Here is a 22,459-nt window from a genome sequence, read left to right on the forward strand (position 1 = left end):
TTGCAGCGAGGTTACAAAGGGAGAAGTCAAAATGGCGCGTGGTTTGAAGTTTGTACAGATGTAGTAGGATCGGATTTATTTGCCGATTATAGCCGTTCAAAAGATAAAAATTTAGCTATAGAATAACATGGTGCCATCTGATTTGTCCGAACCTCCGCGCTCGGAAGCTTCTAAAGTGAGGTGGTTCACAGAAGGGGTAAGTATTACCTTCGAATGCACAGTCACACTCGATCAGAAGCTGTACATTTTAATTTATTCTCACGAGGTTTTTCGATCTGCTGGAGTTTGATCGCAAAGCCTTCTTTAAAACCCTTAAACATATGATAATAATTTATTGGATTTGCAACATATTGATTGCGCGAAACTTTGAAGATGATCTATTCTTTGCGCAGTCACTGTGCTTCCTTGTCAAATTACTGTTTAAGAGTTAGTCGTTGCCAGTTATAAATGACAATAATCTATGCGATGATTTTCTTTATTCTCATCACCTGTCTGCTTGACAATGTATTGAATCTGTAAGGAGAAACTGGATGTTGGTCACTCTTGCAAATTTCCACTTTATATTAAATTGTGTCTTGGCTGTGCACGTGGTCAAACTTTTAACAGAGGCTTCCATCAATGGCAACTTAAGGAGAGAGTTTTTTCAGACTACAAGTCAGCTTAAGTATGCACAGCTGCAGTAAAAATAGTTTTAATGTTAATGCAGGATTATTTCTCAATCATCTTTAGGAAACTCGGTGGAGGACTGGCGCTGCTATTGCCTGGGTGATGATAATTCTTCCATGTACATTGTTAATATCTTCAGCAGCAGCCTCTATAGATCTCTTTCATCCTGTTAACTGGATCTCAGGTATGCATGCTTCATCTGTGATAAACTCTGGCTGATCAATCAAAATTATGAAAATGAAAATTACTTTCAAACAATACCATTCAAAACCATTTCATTGATGGGCTTCATAACATTCAACAGTCAAATGTTTTTTTTATTTTAGTTTGCTTCGGTTTCTCCCATTTCCTTCCTCTGCAAAATCCAAAACTTCTTAATTCCAAAGTGATCTGCTGTAAGAATGTCTAAAGAACTGACATCAAACTGAATCAATAAATGTATGGTCATTAAGAGCTTTCTCTAAGAGTTTTTCAGTTTCGCTGGTTTTCTCTCCTCTACAAAAGCCAATATAGTCGAACCTCTCTATACGGACACCTCTCTAATACAGACAGTTTCCTATGTACTGACAAAGTTTTCATACATTTCCTTCAAAAAAACCTCTACAATACAGACCCTCTAAAACGGACAACAGACACTAAATCTCTTCCCTAGGGAGCAAATTCATAGAAATTTAACCTCTTTATCAAGGCCAATTTGATACAGTATAGTAAGTTCCTAGGTGCAGTATATTGTTTTGTTTTAAAACCTGCATGTACGGCATGTAACTGAGAAATACGATAAAGTTAATCAATTTAGATTCAGAAATTCACAAGACACTCACTTTTACATACATACATACTTTTTTTGGCTCATCCCCACGGTGCTTTTCAGAGTCAATTTCACATTACAAAATTAAAAACTAAGTACATGACAATGATGAAAGAAGATAAAGGTTAATAAAATTAAATAAAGCAGTCATTCAGAAGCTTTTGCCTGAGTAAGTGCTTGAAATCGGTCATGGATGGGCTAAGTTTGAGTACAGGCTGCAACTCATTCCACAGAGAGGTCGCTCTATATTGATATTGAAAGGTCCTTTGGCCGCTAGCAGTATGGAAGAGTGGTATGTTCAAAAGTTGAGAGTTTCTGGTATTCCTTGTCGAGACGGCAGATCTTCTGACAAGCTTAGATGTCAAATACTCCGGTGCACAACTCGTCATGAACTCTACACTGTCAGTGGAGACTATGGTATAAATTAAAAGTAACATCATCATGGTGACCTCTCCCAGACGGACACCTCTCTAATACGGACACTTTGCTCTGTCCCTTTGGTGTCCATATTAGAGAGGTTCAACTGTAACTCAAAATACTAAAAGTGATCAGCTCATTTGCTTTTTATGTCTGTTTTAAGCCACTACTTGGATTTGTGAATCCTTTCTGTTTTCATTAATGCTTACTCATTTACTGTTTGTTTGTCTTTGCAGAATGCCTATCCTTGGTTTTAAGCTTCTCATTTTGGACATCTGTTTGTTTTTATTGTACTGTTAGTGTTGCAGTATTGCTTTCCTATGCTAAATTCAACACAGGTAAGTATTTACCTTTGTTCTCTAGAAGTGAGAATCTATGAGGATCAAACCAAGGAAAATTATTCTAAGAGGGCAAGCTTTAAAGCACAGTTCTTGTGGGAAAAAAATCTTGACGAGGTTGCACTAACAGAAAACATACGCTTAGAACACACCAGGGATCGACATTTACTTTTCACATTGAGGATATTACAGTTCCTCTTTTGTCAGTCAACCTCTTTAAGATGGACATCATTGAGGATTGGGGATCATGGATTGGGGATCAAGGATCAAATTTTTAATGTGAAATTTCAAATTGACATGGTAATGTTAACTACTGCAACCGAGGCTTTTTTAAATAAATCAAGAACAATACCAATTTTTGGTTTAGCAAGAGAGCGTAGATTCATTGAACATGTCTGACCGGGCCGGTTAGGTCCACACAGTCCAATACATGTACATGGTGTCTGTTTTAGAGAAGTGTCTATTGAGACAAAGCTGATAATAATCATAGTTTTGCATGTATTAATTTTGTCATGCTTCTCTATGTTATTAATATCTTTTGCTTGCTACCACTTCGGTCTGTAGTGGTTTTCTTGATGTTTAGGTTTTTTCTTAATCTCACTCAGATCATAATTCCAGTAGTTTTATTAAGGGCCAGGTATGTGGCAAAGTGACCTGCTGTGAGAATGATTTTGCTTGCCTGGTTTGACTATCAAGAGGAAAGTTTTTCATATACAGATGTTCAGTTCAAAAAGTTTTGCCTGCCTGTGAAAACCAGTCACCCCTCCTGCTGAAAATGTTAATGAAACCCTTGCAATTCCCTACCATTTGTGATATCATCTGTACTTCAGTTCTGTATGATAACACAGAAAACAAGAATCTGAGTTACCTTATTTCTCATTATTTTAGTGAGAGATGTAATTCACCAAACACAAGTGGCAGCCATCTTGTTTCCTCTTCACCCTGCAAGGATGTTTCACATGCTGTTGTTCACAACATGTGGCAGTCTTTCTGCCTGGTGCTTTTTAGGAATAATTGGAGGAGAAGAAGACTATTTAACCAGATTGTGTGAAACGTAAGTAGGGAATGTTAATAGTGTGATATTATTAAGTGCGTTCTTGAGCGACTTTCAAAAAGGCACTGGACTAGTATCATTATGCACTGTAATTCATCATAATTTAATCATGATAATACTTAACTGTAGTTTACAAAATAAGGTACTAAATGATTTCATATACAGATGTAGAAGAGTGCATGTTTCTGACAATGTTGGAGGAATACACAAAATGGGATCATGACTTGTGTACTCAGGGCATCCACAGTCAAGTAGCGATCGATACCCTCAATCAACCCGCGATCAATACTTGATCAACGTGTTGGTTGACACTTGGTCGACATCTCAGTCAAACATTGGTTGAGAGTCCACTAATTTTCGCAGTTATGCCATTGAATATCGATCAATACATATGAGTCAGTTGACACTCGGCAGTATATTGACCAACACTCGATCAAGTGTCAATCACATGTCGATCGAGATGTTGAGCAAGTGTTGATCAAGATATCGATCAAGTGTTGATCAAAGATCGATCAATGGTATAAGTCAACACTCTACTGCAGATGCCTTTAGTGCACACTATCCACAAAATGTTTATTAATCAGTTGCTTTTGGTTGGTGATTTATAAGCTCTTATCCCCTTGATTTTGATATTTTGCACTTTCAGATCAGAGGAATTCTGCTTGAATGAGCACCTTGTTTTTGGAATTCTTTTTGGAGCTTGGCTGGTAAGCACATATTCAAAGATCATGACTGGGGATGTTGGTAAGGACCAGCTGCCAGCAAATTTCACCAACAGAAGGAGAACTTAAATCCGGCTGAAATTTTGCTCAAAAACTTTGCAGCTGCCAAGGCCAGATGGACTTGTTAATGAGCTGGCTGTTTTCGCTGCTGCATTCCTGAATGATGATACAAAACAATAATGATTAGTAGTCCATGGTCTCAAATTAGTATAGGTAATCATACGGTTTCGAGTTCAATTTGGAATTAATTTGCACGAGTGAGTTTTGCAAAAAGCTGAAATTGCACGAGTTGCTTCGGCAAGTGTAATTTCAGCTTTTTGAAATCCTCACAAGTGCAAATTAATTCCAAATTGAATGAGAAAAAGCGTATGATTACTTATTAATAATATAAACATGAAAAAAATTGCATGGAGGAAGTGCTGAAAGACCTTTCTTGAAGCCATTTTTTCTCATTTGAGAAAACTTTTTTCAAAGTTTCTGCACAAAATTTTTGTCATCATTTTAAGTAATATCATTGACTTCAAAAATTTCCTACTGTCTTTCAGCCAATCATAATCCAAAATTATGATGTGTAATTTGTACTGGTGTTACACTTTTTGCACCGTTGTTACACTTTTTGCAGTGGTGTTACGTTTGAACTGCACTGCTCTAAGCCAATCAGAATTGAGTAATTTTGTCATGAATATTATTATTCCAGTGAATGTATGTTGATAAATTTTGGCTGAAGTTTGCAAAGGAACCTTTAGGTGCCTCTATTTGTCCACGAAAAAAAATGTCCACTTAATCTTTCCATCACACTCACAAAATCTTTGGAAAGTACAATGATTCATTGTTATTGCTTAATGTTACTGTTAATAGCAGTGTGTTAGATTATTTATTTAGTCAGACCAATCAGTGTCTACTTTAAGCTAGTTCTGTGTAGAAGAGTGACTCTAAACTACATTTGTCATTGATTACTACTGTATTTTAGGGGTTTTATTCCAGTCTAAAGTACTTCTTGAAGAAGGAATTTCATTTTGTATTTCCAAGAGTTCAGGTAAGTCTCTCACTGTAGTCCTTTAATATTTTGCTTTTGTTGTCTGTTCTCTTACATAACATGGTAATGATCTCACAATGTCCATGTGGTAGGTTTGAATATTTTCTGGAACTACACAATCAGAAATCTCTCATTGTGCTAAGAGAGACAGTAGTGAAATTTCAGCCCAAGAACTCCTTATTCAAATAAAATAGAACTTTAGAGGTCTGTGAATATTTGTTGGTAATTGGTGAACTCTTCTTAAGAACATATTTCTATGATCATGATAACTTATTTTTAGTTATTTATTATGGTAACCTGACTGTATGGTGATAAACATCTTTGGCAAGCTCAGTAATATTGGTTTTGTCATTGATTTGGTAGTTTCACATTCACGTTTTCTCATTGTTTAATTTTACCGCTTTTACTTTAATAGCAAAAAAGATTTTTCCTGATAAAGATGTCGTTAGGATCATGTATAAAGCAGAGTATTGTCCAGTGTGTTAAGGTAAGACAGAGAAAACACCAACTTCTGTAGAATTAAGAGCACAAGTGGTTAGCACAGGAGACTCTGGATCAAGCAGACTGTGTTTGATTCCTGGCCAGGGTTTTTGTTCTTTGTCACTAGCTTGTATTGATTTGAAGTTGTTTGTGTTTTACTTACTCTAGGCATGTGGATTGTACTATATTTTATATTACTTGTTCGGTAAGTTTTTGTGGTTTTTATTTTATTTTATTTTTTTTCCATTTTACCTTGAATTGGTAACATAACGTTTCATGTGAGTTTGCTTGACTGTGTTTTTTTTTTGTCCAATCAGAAATATTGAGTTCTTTGCCCTAAGAGTGAAGGTTTTAAATGAATTATCAACATCTCAGTGTGTCTGCATATGTTGCCTTATGTTCATGTGCTAGTGAAAACCAGCCTTTCATATTTACTTGTCTATAAGAGCTTGAAGCATATTTCAGTCTTAGTAATGATATATATTGATCATGACATATCTCTATTTTAATTTGTCTTAATCACAGGTAACATTCCTAGAGATGCTTTGGCCAACATGCTTGATGCTCCTCTGGACAAGTAACTCAATTTTCCTCGCCTTGTTTTAGTTTATTTGTTTATATGTAATTATCAATCCAGGCTTGCGTTTCCACTGAATCATAATAGATGACTCTCTTAGTTGTTTTCAAAGGTGTTTTTATTCTGCCTTAGTGTGCAATAAACTTAGTTTGTAATAAATTATGTTTACCTTGAAGTTAAGTTAATCACTGAAGAAATTTAAATTTGGAAAGCTGATATGTTTTATGAATAAGCTCGTTGTTGCATCAAAGTAGAGATTTAGGGCTGAGTGTCTTAATAAACTGATGGTGGAAATTGTCTAAAAATAGCCAAAAGGTGGCCAAGAAAAACTATGCGGAAAGCTATGTTTTTTAGGGAACAGTATTGTGCAGTTGTTTTTTGTAACCAAATATACTTGTAACACCTTAGGGTTATCTCAGTGATTTCACTTTTTGGCTCTGCCACTTCATATTTTTATTCATAGAATAAGTAGCTATAGCAATTCATTCATTTTCACTCATCCTGCTTTCTTATATCCATGTTTTCAGAAGTGTCACGCTGCTCAACACAGTATATGGTTTGATGAATGTTTCCCAGTTTTGGCATCTTCTGACAACAGGCTCACTGATATTATTTGTGTGGACATTTGGCAAAAGACTCCTTGTTATCTTTCACACACAGGTAAACAAATGACCTACCATGTGTAACGTTATTTAAGAAATAAAAAACATGACCTTGTTTTTATCTAGGTTTAGTATAAATCTACTAACATTCTATCACAAATGGCATTCTCTAATTGGCTACACTACTCACTATTCTGTTGTAGATAGTGAGTAGCGTAGCAGTGAATGCTTGTTAATGAACTGACAGAGGCCTCTTTGCATTTTTGAAGTGTCCATGAAGAGGATTTAGATAAAATTTTGAACGACTAGTAGATTTGCACTAAAACAATTAGATTATTCGCTCTTGATTTCTATGCGTGATAGTTGACTCTGGCTGTGCCCTCATCAACTATCATGTGGTAGAAATCTTGAGCTCATAATCTAATTGTTAAACAGAAATATGAGTGGAAGTTTGGGAGAAGAAGAAATGCTGTGGGAACCAAGCTGACAGGCGAGTGTTTCGACAGCTTTTTGGAGTGCAAAGGACAACCACTACATTGTTCTCTACTTGCATTACATGCCAACCAATAACCATTCTCTGCCTGGTATTTTCTTCTTATCAGTCAAAGGGACAAATAAGTGCGCAGCATTGCCCCATATAATGGCTTCAGGGGAAAATATGTTACGTGATGAACAGCCATAGTGTCAGTTATCATGCAAATTGATGATGTTAGTTCTTGTTGATTTACTGATGAGCTAGCATGTATAATTTTTTCTTTCAGTTATATACATTCCCAGTGGAGTCTTCATTTAGTCATCAACAGGATCAAAGTCTTTGTGTTGTGATCAAGAACAAAACAGTACCTCTGTTAAAGGTACCCTTGAGAAACAGTCAACAATTAAATTGATTGGAAATACTTGCAAAAATGCATCCTAAACTTTACTCAATAAGTTCCTTAGATACCCTGTATATTCTTATATGTGATAGAGTTACATGTGGATAATTAATTAGAGATGATTGTAGTATGTGGAAGTGTGTAAAAAAATACTTGTGATCATATCATAAATAGCTCAATACTGTATGACCCCTAGTTTAATACAGACAGTTACAAACAGTTATTTTATATGACATTACCTTTCTCCTCTTTTTCTTCGTCAGTATCTTGCAATGTTTGACCTGTGCCACTTATCTCAGTTCAGCAGCACAAGAAGAAAGCAGATTTTCTCTCTCAGTCAACCAAGTAAGATATTAGATTATAATCAATCCACAGTGTAAGATTAATTATTACATGACATAGGCATGTAGTGTCGGAGTTTAGAATGCAAATATGCACTAAAACGAGTGCAAATACAAAATTTGATCGCAACACAGAGAAAATATTTTCCTCATGCAAATGTACAGAAGCCACCAAAAATTCAGCAAGACTAAAACAGATTGGTCAAAGAAACAATTTTCTAAAAGCAATTTTCTATTTCATTTAGAAAACTCTGTGAAAAAATGAAAGGAAAATCACCTGACGTATGTATTTCAGTTATAAAAAATAAAAATTATCTTTGCTCATGCCATCACTAAGTCAATGGCTCATGCTTGTTCTGTGTTTCCATTGAGTTACAAAAGTAAAGCTTTTAGCATGCACTTTTTTACAGGTTGTTTTCTAACAGACTTCGTTAACTGTATTAGCATTAGAGGCATGCATTTCATCCAGAGAAATGTAAGTAGGTAAACACCCGAATCATTTGCACGCATTGCTTGCCTATAATTCTGGACGATATTGTTTGACCTTGTTGTACAGGTGGCCGACCAGACAACTGGACAATTGTATCAACAGAATGTCTCTCCCTTATTGAATCTCTTACAACAAAGCTGTTGGCAGAAGTTTCTCTTCAGGTTCATCTTCAGCAGCCTCCTCTGGACCCCGAATTTCTGGGTCCTGCACTCACCAATGGACATGCAAATGGACATGCCAATGGGCATGTTAATGGGCATGCAGGTTTGAAATAACCTCAGTCTGTTATTTTGCTTTTCTTTGCACTCTAAACTATATCTCCTAAAGTTGCCAAATATACAAACTTTTAACAAGAAGAAATTAAGAAGAAATTAAAACTCAACCACCAACACAGGAAAGTGCTTTTTTGTAGCTTTCATTTTAATGGTCACACTTAAGCATTTTATTCACAGGCACAGACTTTTTGTTGATGGTACGTTTTTGAATGCAGTACTTGTTCAAATTTTCTAACCCTTGGCAGTTGGGATTCCTCGAGTTTTGACACTTGGCAAAAATATTGCTGCAACACGAAATCATTTTTTAAGATCGAGAAACTCGAAATTGGAGTCACTGATCTACAAGCTTGTACAAATTCAGCAAATAACAGTTATAACTTTTTTAAGTTTATCATTATAGTTTTACGATGATTTGAAGTGTTTACCTACTCCTATACTTTTGATTCTTACTCTAATATAAAGTACTCTTCTTAGTTACAAGAACATGTTTGATCTTTAAACTGAGTCAATATGTCATGCATAAAGTAGTTAGTATTGACCAATATTGCGTGAAGTCTTTTATATACAATTATTTCTCCATTTCAGGACAAAGCCCTCCTGTGTTGTCCAGTTCATATCAATCTCCCTCAAGTGTGTCAAGCGTAACAAGAAGACAACAGTCATTATCGTCTCCAGGAGCAGTTCATCTTTGGTCTGAGAAAACTGGTAAGATGTATTAATTTTCACACTCTAAGATCCAGTACTGCGATCAGGATAAACATTTTCTTGCTTGAGTGTGACCAGGAACTTCCTTTATGCAAGTTGTTCTGTTTATAAACTTAAAGTAATTAGCTTGTGGCCAGGACCATTACTCAGTGTCTGCCAAGGAGAAGTGAAACCGTATAGGAACTTGGGAATTGTGTGTTTTGTCGTCAGGTCTGCATTTGTGGAGGTAGACTTTTGTTCCTCTTCCTCGCATTATTGGGACTCAGTTTTGACTCACTGAGTGTCAAAAGAGATTTTTCGCAGAGAGTTTTTCGCTTTCTGAGCTCAGCTTTCACATCTCGACTCGTGGACAAGTCCTGAGTAGATTTGAACCTTGGACGACATCTTATGATTTTACACGTTTCATAATGTTGGGGTTTAACTATCTTGTATTGCTCTCTTAGGTAGCGCACTGAAAATGCCGTCTCCATTGAAGCCTAGACAAGACAACAGTTTAATCAGCCGTGTTAGAAACAAAACGATCGACAAGGTACAAACTGAATTAATACACATAAAGCAAAAATAAGATATTTATATTCTTATGACAGTAGGGTCCCAGATAGTGATATAACTTTCTCAAACTCATTAATAATTCATCAAGTTTAAACAAGGGAGATCATGACCATGACGGTGTTTGGATATCTGATCTTAATTAGCATAGATTTTTACGATTTACTTCTCCGTTTTCTTCCCAGTTCAAGTTTTGGTTTAGAAGACATATCAAACACTCAAGACAGTGTTTGACCACACTTCCAAACACATCGAGGTTCGTCAAAAATACTCCGCTGCGCGTCGTATTTTCAATTCTCTTCTCGGTGTTTGGAAATGTGGTCAAACATGGTCTTTCGTGTTTGATATGTTACTTCAACACTGCTGGGTATCAAAGATTCATGTAGTGTTTGTGAGCGGAGTTTTAGGCTCTTCAATATTCTACCAAGAGTAGATGACATTATCCCATCCTTCCTTTCTTTTTCTGTTTTTTCATATGAGGTGGATGATTTGGCTTGGAGGCTAAACCAAGTTCCGCACAACGTAAGTTCTTGATAGAAGTCGTTTTAGTTCTCAAATTATTCAGTGTGGTGAAAACGTTTTTCTTAATTTTGATTAAACCAGTATCTATGACAAAGTTATATCCATTACTCATCTGTTTTGTTGTCCAACTCTTGTGTCCTTGGTTCATTTAGATTGCTCGTAGATTAAAGCAAAGACCAATCATTGGGTTTCTGTTTGATGAGGTAAGGTTAATGAAGGAATATATGACTTAAAGGAGCCCAGTCACGGTATTTTGAGTTATTTTGGCCACGTACTAAAGTACCTTTAGATTGAAGGAAACCTGAAAATAATAGTTTTCTTAGATAGAAAAACACCAAAGAGATAGTAATAAACCATAAAGAAACAAAGATGGTTGAGGATGTAGAAGATTAACACGGATTACAAAAGACGAACTTGAAAAAATTTGGCTAAACTTTTCAAGATGCGCAAACCGTGAACTCTCTATATCAGTCCCTCCAAGCTCCTGAACGTTTGTACAAGAGAGGCCTGGACACCTGTGTAATCTGGTACCCAGATCTTCTCATTCTTCGGAAATACCTGGATACGAGTATTAGCTCCCGACCATAGCAATGCGTTTTCGTTTGAAAACACATCTTCGTTTGAAAACGCATACTGTTTGATGTGTTGTCGCCTATCGTCCACTCTAAAACGACCGAAAACGCTGATGACAGTGGAGGCTGTCGGAAACGGTTTCGAAAGTGGAGTGTTATGAAAATGTATTGTTTTGGAAACACCCCGTCTCTAGTGTGGACAGTTGAAAACGGAGGTTTTTGAAAACGGTGACGAAAACAGCGCTATCTACTATCGCATCCATCAGGGTTTTCGGGCGTCTTAGTGTGGACGATAGGCGGAAACGCATCAAAAAGTATACGTTTTCGAATGAAAACTAATTAGTGTGGACAGGTGAAAACCAAACGAAAACGCTAGTGTGGACGAAAATGTTTTACTTCGTTTTCTTCGAAATGAAAACAGAGACTTTTGAAAGCGCATTAGAGTGGTCGGAGCCTTACACACATTTAGACACAAATGTTCATGCTGACAAAGTATTTGAGATGACCACCTTGTGTTGGGGTTATTTGCTTTTCAGATCCCAGAAGCACGAACTCAAGCTATTTTTACTGACTGTCAGCTTCACATCTGGGCTGTAGAAGGTAGGTAAGAATGCCTTTCGAAATAAAAGCTTCTTCGGAGGTTTCTTCTAATATCGCAGTTAAATCGTAACCGGTTATCGCTGGAGTGGCTAGTTTTTAACAACAAGGGACTTGTTATTTGAAAATGTGAACCACCTCTTGTTAATTGTTTTCTTTACTAATGCTCTTTATGTTGTCCCGTTTCCTTTTTAGTTCTCTCAAGACTTGTTGCATGGTCGTACACGGAAGACACATTTGGTGTGGTGCAAAAGGTATTTCATTTTTTACTGCATCGATATAAAACTGAATTGGGCATTCCAGGTTTTTCGGTAGAGCGGCAGATTGCCTAATTACCTTTTAGGTAATTAATATTTAAGCGATTCCACTCGCTTACAAGCACACAACTGCTTAAAAATATTAAAATGGTAAAGGTTGTTTATAAACTGCAAACCTCCAAACGATTTTACAGCGGATTACCGTTAAAGTTAGGTGGGGCGAAAGATTGTCTTTTCACGGTATATGTGAGCAATGTTTTTTAATGCACAAACCGTTTTTTTTCACATTTGTTTTCCTTGTGTTCTTAATCCAGATCGCCTTTTCTTTTTTTCATTTTCAGAGCCTCCCAAAAATCTTTGTCTCACTCTTAAATTTACTGCAGGTGGGATATTCAACACTGCTTTTACTATCTGAGTTGACTTGTTGCTTTGCTTCACATTCAAGCACTACCGAAATAGAAGACGCCGATGGTAGCCATTGTCTTTTAAAAGAAATTGTAACAAAATAACGCGGAAGTAATTTTGCAAACACATTATGCTTAGGCAATGCACAACGGAATCAATTCGTTATTTCTCTTACGGGACAACCCATGCACGTACCAATGGTTGCGGATTTATTCTTGGAGTTTTGATCAAATCATTACGCCGTGAGCGGTTCTCAGTTGAGTGTCGAAAGTAATCAGGCAATTACTTTGTTTTTGGTGTCGGGTTTGGTTTTACTACCGTTTGAGATTGGCTGAGTAGTCTAATTGGTAAATAATTGGTTTGGTTTTACGACGCAGTTGAAAACCGCCATAAACTGAAGAAATAACGTGTTTTGTGATTGGCTCTTTAGTGTTTCTAATCATGCTTTTGTGACAGGCATTTCTAAAACTGGTTTAATAAACCTGTTATTGCTTGTTTTGTATTCAGGCTTTGGACCAGCATTCCAAGCTTTCCTTGGCATTAACATCAAAACCAGAAATCCAAGCCAGGCCCCGTCAGCCCCAGGGCTATCAGCTGAGAACAAGTACGTGATACTTACCTTTTTCACAACATATATGCTCTGTTTTTGTTTTTTATTTCTCTAACTTACACTAAACCTGTATTTTTTTTACGCTTTTCAGCACTCGTGTCCTCGATTTACAGAATAACCAACATTTTCCACGAACATTTACGGTAAGTTGCTAGTCTTTTATTGACATAATAGTGGACTTGAATTCGTGTGACTTTCGAGAAACGAACATTAAATTTGTTTCCTTGTAACTTAAAGTTGTAAACTTGTGCAAAGTGGCATTTCTATAATGTTTTTCAAGAATTTTGCATAGTGCTTTTTTTTTTTTCATTTTTATTGGTATGGTCGTCACCAGATTAGAAAGAAATCGTGCCTTAAAGGAGCGTCAGTCACAGTATTTTGAGTTTTTTTGGCCATGTATAAAATTACCTTACATTGAAGAAAACCTGAAAATAATAGTTTACAAAGATAGAAAAACACTAAAGAGCTAATACTAAACCATAAAGAAACAAGGATGGTTAAGAATGGAGAAGATTGACACGGATTACGAACGAAGAACTTGAAAAATCGAGGCTACACTTTTCAAAATGCGCAAACCGTGACGAAACTCCTTTAACTAGCAGATTTTGTCTTGATGTATTATGAAATTCTCATACATCGCATTAAAAAGAAATGTATGTGAATTGGTAAGGAGAATTGATATTTCCAGCTTGGGATCGCAAGGATTGACATTTCTCTTGCTGTGTTGTTGTTTTTCACAGGAATATTCCGATGGCCGTGGAACATGAAAAGAAGCTTGAATCGTTTTTGAAATTCAGAGAGTAGGCGACGAAAAATCAAAGTTTACTTCTGGCAAAAAAGAAACCTTTCAAAGAAATGATAAACTACCTGTAAAAAAAGTAGAGTATATGATGATGCCGTTGACCTCATTCAGTTTGCGTTGAAAATATGTTCTTTTGTAGCTGACCTTGATAAACAACAATGTATTGTTTTAGAACTAGGGCGTAGGGACATTTGTCGGACCTTTTCGGGACCCTTTCGTTAGGGCGACAGTGTGACGCAAGCGTGCGAGTGTTGACGTGGTATTTTGATTGGTTAATGTAAAAAGTCAGAAAATCTTCGTGTGTTTCTCCAAAAATTCGCGAAGAACAACCTTTGTTTACCCAGTCTGGATTTTTCACCAAAATCTGAAGTTCAATTTCAGCGAACGGGTTTCACAAAGCAATTTCATATGAAGAAAAAGGCAGAAATAGAATTATGTCTTACTTTAACTAAAATTGTTTGGATAGGAAGCGTTACTGTTTGTGTAGTTAAAGAATCGTGAGTTCCTTAGCTTGGGGAGTTGAAAAATGTAAGTTCAATAAATTAGATTTACATGAAAAATGTCTAAGGAATGATTTCATTATGTAATTAAAATTGACGTATAGAATTCTTTTTCAATTAGACACAATTACCATTAACCAATGATCCTAATTAGCTAAACAATTAATATATGCAACAGAACTTAATGGGAAATTAAGTTTGGAGCAAAGCTAACGAGAGGTAACGTGCCTTTAAGCAAAGGTTCGAAACTTTTCAAAATGGCGTTTGTTACGATTTCAAGCTGGACTAAAAAATGTCCAAAGGGTTGTTTTTTGACAGCTCTCGGTGTTGGGAGCGCGGCGCTTGCCGTGGCTGTCGCGTACAAGGCTGTACAGGCGCGGGGCAAGTCTTCGGAGTTTGATGACCGCGGTTTCCCCGCAATGGCTGACTATCCCGATCTTCGCCACCATAACAATCTCATGGCGAAGCATCTGACCCCCCGGCTTTACAGCAAACTTCGCGATAAAGTCACCGCAAGCGGTTTTACATTGGATGCGGCTATTCAAACCGGAGTCGACAATCCAGGACATCCGTTTATCCTTACTGTGGGAGCCGTCGCCGGAGATGAAGAATCGTACGATACCTTCGCGGAGCTTTTTGATCCCATCATCGAGGAGCGACACAACGGCTTCAAAAAAACGGACTTGCACAAAACTGACCTGGACTCATCCAAGATCCGTGGCGGGAAATTTGACGAACGTTACGTGTTGTCCTCGCGCGTGCGCACGGGACGATCGATTCGCGGGTTCAGCTTGCCGCCTCACTGCTCACGCGCAGAACGAAGAGCGGTAGAGAACATCGTGTGCGAGGCTTTAGATGGACTCAAAGGTGAGTCTCCTTAAAAAGACTAAGAACTCTGTTGGATGCAAAATGGTTTTCAAAATGAGTAAAACCGAATAATAACCGGGTGAAAAGAAAGAAAAATGCAAAAGAAGTTGTAGGAAACTGTAGATTACGACCGATGGTCAAAATTGTACAGGATTGAAAGAGATTGCAAATATCATAACTTTTGTCGATAGGACTTGAAGTTCAAACGATGTTCGGTGAGAAACTGGTCCGCCTCGTTTGAGATGAAAAGAAAGTCTCTTCGTTTTGTGACTAAGATTTCAGCATGAGTGCGAACTTTCCGAAGATAAAATAACTTTATCCAGCGTTTAAGGCCTTCTAAACGAATTTGATTTGAAACCGGCCCAAGACCCAATTTTTCACGGTCTCTCATTACTAATGGCGGTAAAACAATCACTAATTAATTATTAACGGGCTCGAACGCGCGCTTTTATTGGTTGAAAGCCATAAACAGAAAATCAAAAAAAAAATTAACTGTAAGGACAAAAATAGCGTACAGCTTTTTTTACGTGTCAACTCAGTCACGGCAGTTTAAGCTACTCTGACTACGTGCAAAATTACTTTTAAATTGAAAGTAACCTGAAAATAATAGTTTACTAAGATAGAAAAACACCAAAGAATTAATAATAAACCATAAAGGAACAAGGATGGTCAAGGATGTAGAAGATTGAAACGAATTACAAACGACGAACTTGAAAAATTTAGGTTAAACTTAACGTAGCTCCTTTAATCTGGTTATGTTCGAATGCCCGTGTTTCCTTCTTAAATATAAACAGTATAAAAAAGAAAGTGACGTTGAGTTGCCGGGATAACCCCACGATTCTTTTCAAAAACGTTCAGGTAACCTGTCTGGGAACTACTATCCGCTGAACGGCATGACCGCAGCCGAACAACAGCAGTTGATCGACGATCACTTCTTGTTTGACAAACCAGTCTCCCCGCTTCTCACGTGCGCTGGCATGGCACGTGACTGGCCTGACGCGCGTGGAATCTATCATAACAACGACAAAAACTTCCTTGTTTGGATCAACGAGGAGGATCACACGCGCGTCATCTCCATGGAGAAGGGAGGTGACATGAGGGCAGTGTTCGATCGCTTCTGTAAAGGTCTCAATGAAGTGGAGAGACTTATTAAGCGTAAGGGACATGAGTACATGTGGAATCAGCATCTGGGATATATTCTCACTTGTCCTTCTAATCTTGGGACAGGCCTTAGGGCTGGAGTGCACGTGAAGCTACCCAACCTGGCCAAGGTAAGAAAACTGCGAATGCCCCCCCCCCCTCTACCTCTACCTCCCCCGATGGGAAGGAAATTGCTATATGAGCAGATTTCAAGTTTCAGATACATACTATTTTAGACTTCAAGCTGTTTCTTTTTTCGCTCAAAAATCGTCGAGTGAAAAGTGTGAAAAGCGTTCGTACAACTATAGAGTCGCAACTTTCTTACCCAAATATTCAGTTAGTCTGGTTACAGATTCTCTCTGTCGTTGTAAGGTACTTTACAAGAATAGAACCCCTCCTTTCTTCCCGACCCCTATACTCTATCCTTAATTATCTCTCTATACAAGCTATTAAATTATAGACGTGGAATAATTGTTAATTATACCTGGGGATTACACTATCACAAGTTGGCAAATTGCCTTTGTTGAGAGTAAAAAGTAGCGTTACAAAAGCTTTCAAAAAAACGTTTTTAAACAATGTATTGCGGAAATGAAACTCGGTACTATCTGTCTTGGGACTGGTTCAGTTAATTCTATACATAAAACTGAGCATCTTTTTTTCTCCTCCAGGATTCAAGATTTGGCGAAATTCTGGACAAACTGAGATTGCAGAAACGCGGAACTGGTAAGAACTCATGCCTCAGGGCTGTACGTTTCTCATTTATTTTCCATCGCAATCGTTCTACATGTTTATGTTGCCTTTTTCTTTTCAGGCGGTGTTGACACAGCAGCCGTGGGCAGCACATTTGACATCTCCAATTCTGACCGTCTCGGCTTCTCGGAGGTGCAACTCGTCCAGAGCGTGATTGACGGCGTCAATCTTCTCATCAACATAGAGAAGAGGCTGGAAAAGAACAAGGCCATCGATGACCTTATCCCCAAATAAGGAAGTCGTGACGTTTGCTGGGTTTTGCATCTGCTTTCTTGCATCGCTTTCTCGCAGCTGTGCTTTAAACTGCTTTAGAAACTGAGGCTTGTCAAAAATCATTAATTAATGAAGCAGCGGTCACCATACGCGCGTGTGATTATATATTAGTGACCGCTGTGCAGTTTATCCGTGGCAGGCTTTGCTTGTCTGGCGGTGGGCCGACTGCAACTTGACAAGCCGCCTGAAGTGATAAAGCAGAAAACATGCTGATGTCTGACAAATGACTGGAATAAAAAAAATTAAAAACTGCACCAAATTGATTTTTTGTGGATATTGCTATCGAATACTACACGGTTCTCAAAGTTATCCTTTCTATTTTATCCTGAAAAGTACTTTACTTGACTGACAAAAACATTTTTACGACATCCTAGCCAACAAAACGATGTGATTAATTCACAAATCAGATGTCAGAAAATCTCCTACAGAAAGGACTTTACGCCAGTGTGTTCCCACCCCCTACCCTGTCAAGTCTCCTGTTTTGCGCTGGCGTCCAGTTCTCTCACGATTCTATCCGTGTGTTCAATGATCGAATAGAAATTCGAGAAAATAGAGGGCTGTGAACAGTTTAGTGCAGCCTTGTCTGTTCAAACGCTTTCCCACATATGTGACGCATATACCACCCACAAGCACTGGCAGATCGAGGCCAGGGGGATTTAAGGGGAGGGGCAAGCCTACATGGGTCGTCTCTCGCGCGAAGAATGGATGATTCCTGGACTTTTAGGTCCTAGTTTAGACAGAAAGGTTGTGCTTTCCTATACCCAGCACTACTTATGTACCTTGACGAAAACTTAATTGCTCTCGCTTTTTTGCGTTTGCGCAACTTAGCGGAGCAATATGGCACTCACAGAGGTAGAGAGTTAACCCTTTGCCCCTATGAATTCCATATGGTAAGTACTTATCCTTGTGCTTGTTTCACACCTATGAATCAGCCGTAAGCGTTTTCTTTGTCTATGGCAACCAATACTATGCACGCCATTCGTGTTGGTGACGTCTGAGTTAAGTCAACTGATGTAACCCTGCTCTTGGCTCTCGGGCTTTTTTCACACTCGTACCCAATCGCTTTTACGGGTCAGATCGGATTGCTTCAAAGAGAAAGCGGTTTGAATCGAGTAGAGCGCGCGGGGAGTTAGGAGACGATCCTTCCCATGACACCCCGCGCGTCTTAATCCATCCTGGTTTCCAATCTTCTCTCCTCACAAAACACGAAAATAGCGACTGGGTACGAGTCTGGGCTTTTTTGGCCTTTTCAGATATGGGATGGTTACAAAGGTGGTTTTCGAACTGTCACGCCAAAAAAGCCTCTGTCACTGACAAACTTCTACTGACCCTTCCCCAGCTGGTCACAATACATGAACTACAAAGCAATATTTCACTACGTTGTTCTCACATGAAATCATTTATTTACAACTGGTCCAGCCTTTTTTTTTACCCAATGCAATCTGGATGCAAAGAACAACGTTTTATAATATAACTGCACTTGTTGTAAGATAAAAAAACACTCTGGCATGGGATCGGAAGGCGTTTAAAAGTGGTTGGAAAACGAGGAAAGATCGTTAAAAGTATGTTGTTAGTTACATCGGATATTGCAATGTTTTAAATGCAGTTTTGCCGTCGTTAAGCAATAAAATTTGCCACGAAAAACTGCAAGGCTTTTTTGCACTTGACATTCCGTTTGTCGTATTCTGAGGTCCGGTCCTGTTCAAAATCTTTGAGTTGATATCTTGGAGTCAATAGGCAAGCGTTTTATTTGTATGGCGGGACTAGGTCATTTATTGGTCGATTACTGTCCAGTCTCTTTTCCATCGCTATGAGAAGATTGACACCGTCAATCACTTTCTGGACAAGTTCCACTTCGGAGAAACCCAGTCTGTCTAGATTGGAGATATCAAACACATTTCCTTCCGCGGCTGTGTCTACACCTCCTGTTGAGTTAACAGATTGCATTGATAAGTATTCACCATTTTAACTACGCCGGGGGAATTCAAAATCGCATGTTTCACTCTGGAAACGCATCAAATGTTTTCCGTCCACACTACGCCGGAAAAATTTAAAAACGTTCCAATCACAGGTGGATTTGTGTTTGAGGAATACTCGGTCAGCGAAATCACGTGATTATCGCGATGCCATCGTTTTCGAAAAGCTCCGTTTTCAAAATGTTTTCCGTCCACACGAACACGAAAAGCCGCGGTTTTCAAATTCCATCGGTTTGAAAAGCGTTTTCGAAAACTTACGTTTTCGAAACGAATTGATGTGGACGGTAGGCCTAACCGGTACCGTAGAAATCATGTAAAGTTGCGTTTTCAAATTTTTCTGATGTAGTGTGGAGGGTGCCGTAGCTAGAAATTAAGGAATGTCTTTTGTCCCTCAGACAGGCGGCGAGCGAGGTGCGAAATAAGAGTGAGAGAGAAAATGGTCGTTCGAGAATTGTGGAAAGTTTATCATGAAGTCTCAAACAAACAAACAAAGCAATCAAAAACAAGCAAGTAAGCAAGAAATTACCCGTTCCGCGTTTCTGTAACCGCAACTTTCCTAGAATCTCGTCAAATCGCGGATCCTGAAAATAAACACAGCATCTCTGTTAGTCGATAGTGGATGCCCTCTGCTATACTTTTCAGTGACATACATGTGTACATGTATGTAAAAAGTGAAAGTGGATAGGAGAATTACTAGTATTTGTTTGAAATTTTAAATAGAGAGTTAGGACCTTTCCTGAGTGTGGTAATCTAAGATGTACTCCAGCTCTTAAGGACGGTAACATATTTAAAACCTCTTTTGGGATATTTTTATAACAAAATCGTGGCAACGACGCTTTTAACGTCCCTAACAGCTCTGGTTTAGCCAAAATACAGTCTAAATAGGCTTATTGCCACTTCCATTCGATTACATAAGATGTAGGGGTAACCACGCGTGCCTGTTTCACCTCGCCAGTAAGTCATACATTTGCGTCTCTCGCATTTGTTTTGCTCGCGCACTATGCCATCTGGAGGTCTATGCTTACAGCTGGATTTCAGTATAATCTTTTACGGATACCAGCCAAGTTCTCACCTGGAAACCGTAAACATTTAGTGGTTAGCGATATTCTCCTGTTTTGTTGTTCCTGGTTTTCGTACAGACTCATTAAACTTGATTTGGTCACCTCAGAAAAATTTTGCTTTCATTTCAGTCGCGCACTTGGTAGCGGTGTTGTTTACGTCAATTCAACCCAAGTGCGCGTGACGTGTAAACCATGTCTTGTGTGATGCGCAGAACGTGTGCGCACTAACAAAAGAAGGCACCGTCCTCAAACCAGTTCCTTCCCGCTTTGGAAGGGATTCGTTATTTTCTTACCTTGGCCAGGTTAGGTAGCTTAACGTGCACTCCAGCCCTAAGGCCTGTTCCAAGATTAGAAGGGCAAGTGAGAATATATCCCAAGTGCTGATTCCACATAAACTCGTGCCCTTGACGTTGAATAAGTCTCTCCACGTCGTAGAGGCCGCGACAGAAGCGATCAAACACTGCCTTCATGTCTCCGCCCTTCTCCATGGAAATGATGCGCGTGTGGTCCTCCTCGTTGATCCACACGAGGAAGTTTCTGTCGTGGTTATGCCAGATTCCTCGCGCGTCAGGCCAGTCACGTGCCATGCCGGCGCACGTGAGAAGCGGGGAGACTGGTTTGTCAAACAGGAAGTGATCGTCGATCAGCTGCTGTTGCTCTTCCGCTGTCATCTCGCTCAGTGGATAGTAGCGACCAGACAGGTCACCTGGAATTATTTGAAATATTGAGTTTTTCAATTGTGCCATGACCACCTAAACTTTGATCATGTTAGGCGGGCGCGCGCACGAGGAATAACAGGTTAGCACGTGCACAGATGACAAGTACAACTTAATGACACTCTGGTCAAGCAAGACGTAATTTTCACCCAGAGATTTTTGAGTTGTCAAAGTCTAGGTTGTTGTCCAGAGCTTAGGGCCATTGTGAGTACATCGAGTTCTTAATTTACTGGCTCGCACGTTTTATGCAACATATTATTCTGTAGCGCGTACTTCCCTTGAGAGTAAAGAGATGAAAGGTCGTATGTTCTGACATTCTTAGCGATTGTTTGTGATTCTGTAGGTGAGTTTGCGGTTTTCCAAGGTGCAAATATGGCGCGCAATTTAATATTTGTCTCAGAATCAGCTTGGAAACATACCTTTCAGTCCCGCAAGTGCCCTGGTAACAATTTTTTCAATTTTTCTTCTCTCCGCTCTTGAGCAATGCGGCGGTAAACTAAAACGCTTGATGGATCTTCCAGTTCGCACGCGGGAAGACAGGACATAATTCGCATCAAACTTTCCGCCGCGAACTTTGGACGAATCCAGGTCAGTCTTGTGCAAGTCCGTTTTCTTGAAGCCATTATGGCGCTCTTCGATAATCGGATCGAACAATTCTGCAAATGTTTCATATGTCTCTTCATCACCAGCGACTGCTCCCACAGTGAGGATAAATGGATGTCCCGGGTTGTCGACTCCGGTCTGAATCGCCTTGTCCAGTGTAAAACCGCTCGCTGTTTTTCTATTTCGCAGTTTAGCGTATAGCCGAGGAGGCAAGTGCTTCGCCATCAAGTTGTTGTACTGTCGCATGTCTGGATAGTCCGCTATCGGAACGAAACTTGGTTTAGATTCTTCCGAGCGCGCGCAGGAACACCCGGATAATTTATAAACGCCGATTCCGAAGGCGATGGCGGCCACAGCTGCGGCACCGTAAATGACATTTTTGTCGTTTTGAAATACTGAGAAAATAGCAGGCATGGCGAACTTAGCTTGAAGGGAACATCTGAATAATCCACTTTACAGATCCACCCGAATGTAAGTGATTTGGACAAAATATGTAATTGACTAATTATATTACGTCATAAATTGAAATGGTATATTCCTTCAAGAGACTGAGTCGAGCTATTTTAGGAGTAGGTGATTCTGTTTCAACCCTTTTACAGCGTAGCCTTGAAACGTATAATGGATTCGCAATGTTTATTTTCACGCTGTAAAGAAACAACTTTCTCTCGAGATACAGAGTATATTTGCGCCACGCGCGATTTAGCGAAACTATCCCCAGTGCCCCTCTAAATTTTTGCGCTCGTTTCACGTCTTTGTGGCACCCGTCTTTGTACGTTTCGCGACTCTGTGAATGAACTCCAAGTCGGACCAAATTGAAATTTGAATTTTTTTTTCTTGAATTTGAATTTTGTGGACTCTCGATAATGAAAGGTT

The 22,459-nt window shown here is 38.9% G+C and overlaps 3 protein-coding genes across 3 annotated transcripts; 2 read left to right on the forward strand and 1 right to left on the reverse strand.

Moving 5' to 3' along the window:
- Positions 1–6: 6 nt before the first annotated feature.
- LOC110063095 (nucleoporin NDC1-like) lies at positions 7–14,260 on the forward strand. The gene is made up of 23 exons (XM_020770043.2): positions 7–196; positions 730–850; positions 2,128–2,229; positions 3,118–3,283; positions 3,930–3,990; positions 4,976–5,041; positions 5,457–5,528; positions 5,690–5,726; positions 6,047–6,098; positions 6,626–6,758; positions 7,462–7,554; positions 7,839–7,920; positions 8,473–8,670; positions 9,267–9,386; positions 9,830–9,915; positions 10,416–10,457; positions 10,610–10,660; positions 11,566–11,629; positions 11,822–11,880; positions 12,225–12,266; positions 12,796–12,892; positions 12,990–13,041; positions 13,639–14,260. Exons 1-23 carry the CDS (start codon positions 128–130, stop codon positions 13,700–13,702), a joined length of 1,929 nt encoding a protein of 642 aa, XP_020625702.2. The 5' UTR covers positions 7–127; the 3' UTR covers positions 13,703–14,260.
- An 84-nt stretch (positions 14,261–14,344) lies between these two features.
- Positions 14,345–17,483, forward strand: LOC110063099 (creatine kinase B-type-like). The gene is made up of 4 exons (XM_020770048.2): positions 14,345–15,067; positions 15,926–16,338; positions 16,876–16,930; positions 17,019–17,483. Exons 1-4 carry the CDS (start codon positions 14,458–14,460, stop codon positions 17,189–17,191), a joined length of 1,251 nt encoding a protein of 416 aa, XP_020625707.1. The 5' UTR covers positions 14,345–14,457; the 3' UTR covers positions 17,192–17,483.
- A 1,127-nt stretch (positions 17,484–18,610) lies between these two features.
- On the reverse strand, positions 18,611–22,000 carry LOC110063101 (creatine kinase B-type-like). Its single transcript, XM_020770050.2, has 4 exons — positions 21,403–22,000; positions 20,561–20,973; positions 19,733–19,787; positions 18,611–19,155 (listed from the first exon to the last, which is right to left on the reverse strand). Exons 1-4 carry the CDS (start codon positions 21,998–22,000, stop codon positions 18,977–18,979), a joined length of 1,245 nt encoding a protein of 414 aa, XP_020625709.2. The 3' UTR covers positions 18,611–18,976.
- Positions 22,001–22,459: the final 459 nt, after the last annotated feature.

The sequence above is a fragment of the Orbicella faveolata genome, unplaced genomic scaffold (genome assembly GCF_042242905.1).
Source record: "Orbicella faveolata isolate gen_17 unplaced genomic scaffold, um_ofav_v1 contig_14, whole genome shotgun sequence".
NCBI lineage: Eukaryota > Metazoa > Cnidaria > Anthozoa > Scleractinia > Merulinidae > Orbicella > Orbicella faveolata.